Source organism: Lactuca sativa, chromosome 2 (assembly GCF_002870075.4).
Source record: "Lactuca sativa cultivar Salinas chromosome 2, Lsat_Salinas_v11, whole genome shotgun sequence".
Taxonomy (NCBI): Eukaryota; Viridiplantae; Streptophyta; class Magnoliopsida; order Asterales; family Asteraceae; genus Lactuca; species Lactuca sativa.
The window spans coordinates 33,454,747-33,458,950 of record NC_056624.2 but is presented as its reverse complement, the minus strand read 5'-3'; the positions used below and the strand labels follow the sequence as shown (position 1 = coordinate 33,458,950).

Below are 4,204 nucleotides of genomic sequence, written 5' to 3'. Positions count from 1 at the left end.
GAACTTTGCGTAAAGCTTTTCCGTTCTCAACATTCCCAAAATCTGCTGTAAATGTTGATTGTGCTCTTCCCTACTCTTAGAGTAAACAAGTATATCATCGATGAAAACAATTACGAAGTTATCAAGAAATGGTCGACAGACTCTCTTCATCAAATCCATAAAGGTTGTTGGCGCATTTATGAGACCGAAAGGCATGACTACGAACTCGAAGTGTCCGTAACGAGTTCGAAAAGTGGTCTTTGGGATATCCTCCTCTCGGACTCTTAGCTGATGGTATCTGGATCTCAGATCTATCTTAGAAAAGTAACTAGCTCCTTGGAGTTGATTGAATAGATCATCGATTCGGGGAAGCAGGTATCGATTCTTGACGGTGAGCTTGTTCAAGTCTCAATAATCTATGCACATTCGGAAAGACCCTTCTTTCTTCTTGACAAATAGAACCAGAGCTCTCCAAGGTGAGAAACTCGGCCTGATGAACCCTTTGTCGAGAAGCTCGCTTAATTGACTAGATAACTCTTGCATCTCAGCAAGCGCTAATCGGTAGGGGGATTTGGCAGTTGGGGTGGCTCCAGGTACAAGATCGATTCGGAACTCGACCTGGCGCTCGGGAGGTATTCTAGGAAATTCCTCAGGAAATACATCGGGAAAGTCACGTACCTCAGGAATATCATTGATGTTTTTCTCCTCCTTTTTTTTATCCACAACATGAGCAAGAAAGGCGTGATTCTTTTTATGCAGACACTTTTGTGCTTGGATGCAAGAAATGAGTCAGAGGTTTGAGCCAGGTTTATCGCTGTAAACCGTGAGAGTTTCATTGTTGGGTAGGTGAAGGCGAACGGCCTTCTCGTGACACATAATTTCAGTATGGTGGGGGCCTAACCAATCCATGCCAACAATCACATCAAAACTCCTAATATTAACATGCATCAAACTGATTGGAAAAGAGTGATTATTTAACATTAGTGTGCACCCTACGTAGACATCGCTGGTTGATTCTGTTTTACCATTGGCCATCTCAACCGTATAAGTTTCGTTCAATTTGTGAGGTTTTTGATGTAATAAGTGCTTGAATTTATGGCTCACAAAGCTTCGTTCGGCACCACTATCAAATAAAACGCATGCATAAGAGTTATTGAGGGGAAACGTACCAGTCACCACTGTTGGATCTTGGACCGCTTCTCCTTGCCCCATGGTTAAGACCCTTCTTTCATTCTGATTGTTGTTCTTGGGGCAGTTGCGTTTAAAATGGTCGGTTTCCCCGCATCCATTACATGCACAGCTGGCTTCAGCGTTGTTGTCGTTAGATTGTTTGTTTTGTTGTGGGGGCATCTTGCAATACCGGGCAGTGTGCCCCTTTTGATTGTAGTGGGTGCATTGGAAATCCTTCCATGCCCCCGTAGTGATGATAATTACACTTGTCACATTTGGGATTGGATCTCAGGTATGACTTGGTTGGCACTGTTGTAGTTGAGGCTGGGTCGGTTGGGGCTAGTGCAGCTGGAGCGGTAGCAGAATGGACTGCTACAGTCTGTGATTTCTTGGACGACCCTGCATCTTGTCGTCCCTTTCACTTGTTTCCCCATTTCTTCTTGTTTCCTCCTTCTTGCTTGCTCTCTCCCTCGGTTATTTTCGTGATTTTCTTGTCAATGTGATCGTAAAGCTTCTTGGTCAGGCGCTTTGCATTGTCATAGGTCTCGAACTTCTTTCCTTTTGCACCTCCCCTCGGGGATAGTATTCAGCAATCATCATTTCCTTGAGTTCCTCCCAGGGCATGGCGTTAGCAACGGCGAGTGTTATGGCTTCAATGTGATCATTCCACCATGACAGTGTTTGATCAATCAAGGTGCAGGTAGCGAATTTGACCTTACTTTCTTCTGGACATTCACATATTTCGAACACCGATTATGTCTTCTCGATCCATCGTTTTAAAGCTATGACCCCTCCAGACTCGTTGAAAGTACGGGGTCTTGCAATGCAAAAATCTTTGTAAGTGCAGGACCTTACAGGTCCTTGATTCATCCCTTGGTGGGAGCTTCTCGTCCCTTGACCATTTCCACCATTATTTCCACTTTGGATGTGGGATAATGTTGCGGTTACTGCTGCCGAAACTGCTGCTTGGAAGGCCGCAGAGTTTATCTCCGGCGGGGGCGGTAGTGGTGGTGCTGTGTTGTTGTTCTTTTTGATTGGTCTCCTTGGCATCTTTCAGTCATGGATCAGAAGGACTGTGAGTATCCAATGCATTTCGCTTCATGATTTCTTGATTATAGAATAGTATCGGTGCTTTGGGTGCATATTAACAAGTGTGTGTATAAATTCAACATGTAATGGTAGTAATAGAGCACAAATGGGAAATCGTATCATAAGAATATATATATATATATATATATATATATATATATATATATATATATATCCGCATTTCGTTGATAATAATTTCTTGAGTACATGAAAATTTTACCCTAAAGGCATACAATACATGCATTGAAATAAAAGCTAACACGAAATACATAGAGTAGTGTACAGAAGAAAGTCGATTGGTAGCTAGGGAACAGATACTAGTCGTGACGAGTCGGTTCTGGAGGTGCTCACAATGAGGTAGACGCGCCCTGGAGCTCAGCTAACCTGCACTCGGTGATTCGTGCACGCTCTTCCAAGGTAGTGTGGCGCTCCTGGTACTCTCTGACCTCTGCGCGTGCAGTGGCAAGATCCTCCATGAGTCATTCCACTAGATAGAGGTCTTGCTCTAGGTCTCGCATGCGATCATCCGTGATCTGCATAGCTACCAACATTTGCATCACCCGGTTAGTGGTCACTCGAGTCTAGTCCCCGAGTCCCTGATACGTCTGACCATGATGGGGAGTGCACGATCCTCTGGTCCTCTATGCCGAAGATTGTAGTAATCTCGGTTCATCCCAAATGGTGGCTGTCGACCCTGGCGTCGGCCCCATCTCTCAATAGCATCAGCCCAAGGAGGGGTGGGGCCATTGTAGCCCATCCTATACGGTGGTACTCTTGCCATGTAGGGAGGGCTGGTAATTCCTGACTCAGCATCTGATTCCTCGTCCTCCTCAACCTCCTCCCCGTCGACTTCCTCGATTTCTTCATCGATATCTTCCTCTTCCCACTCTGCTAGTTCATCGGGATCCTCCATAGGTTCCTTGGGGTCTTCTTCTGGGTCTTCTTCAATCCAACCTCCATTTCCTTGGTTGGGATAATAAGGATCTCCAAGGTGGTGAAAGCCTTCCATGTCGTCTGTGCGAGAATAAGTGAGTACGAGGAAATAGATAGTGTGTCAAAATACTCCTATAGTATTTTACTTGTTTTAGGGTTGGTTCTTAAAACTATTGGATAATGAGTTGGAAAGTTTTAGACCTGTTCCAACACCACTACCACTCATGAACACATGTTGTTCATATCTCAAATAAATATAGTTGATCAGGCTATATTTATCCCAGATATGATTACATAACTATCCAGGTTTGACTATAGTGTTCAACCTCTGAGTTATTTTGTTTTATCTCTTATTATGGTACATTCCTAGCAAGTATGTGCTCTTTTTTTCAAAGTGTTTAAGTCCCATTATTTTTATAGTTGTATATCCTGTATGGCTGGATATACTAGTTCACTATAAACAATGCCTTGATACCAATCTGTCACACCCCCATACCAGAACGGAGGAAACGCTCGAAGGCAGGTGACGTCATTTGTGCAGTATCATAACAATTGTATATAATTGAAACATAGCAAACCCATACATCATACATTAATATAACAAGCTTACATTGTTTTACATCATGTTCATGTTTTCAAGTGTACACAAAAGAAACATCGGTAAACAATATCCAAAATACAGCAAAATAAATCTTGAGTCCGCGATCCATAACTTGCTTATTGATTTCCTAACAATATGTCACACCCCCAAACCAGAATGGCGGAAACATTCGGGGGTGGATGACTTCACGTAGTACCATAACAATTGAATATCGTAAAGAAAGTAACACAACCATCATATATATAATAAAAATGTACATTGATTCGTTATATATGTTACCAAAAGAATATTACAATAAGATGGTTTAAAATGTTTGATAATAAATGCCATAGCGTTCCTTCTTCAAAAGCTGGTAGTTACCTGTATTACCGATTCCCTGAGAAATACAAGTGGTTTCGAAAAAGTGTCAACAATAAAGTTGGTGAGTTCATA

The 4,204-nt window shown here is 42.6% G+C and overlaps 1 protein-coding gene across 1 annotated transcript; it reads right to left on the bottom strand.

Moving 5' to 3' along the window:
• Positions 1-387: 387 nt before the first annotated feature.
• LOC111882655 (uncharacterized) lies at positions 388-3,247 on the bottom strand. Its single transcript, XM_023879027.1, has 2 exons — positions 2,849-3,247; positions 388-687 (listed from the first exon to the last, which is right to left on the bottom strand). Exons 1-2 carry the CDS (start codon positions 3,245-3,247, stop codon positions 388-390), a joined length of 699 nt encoding a protein of 232 aa, XP_023734795.1.
• Positions 3,248-4,204: the final 957 nt, after the last annotated feature.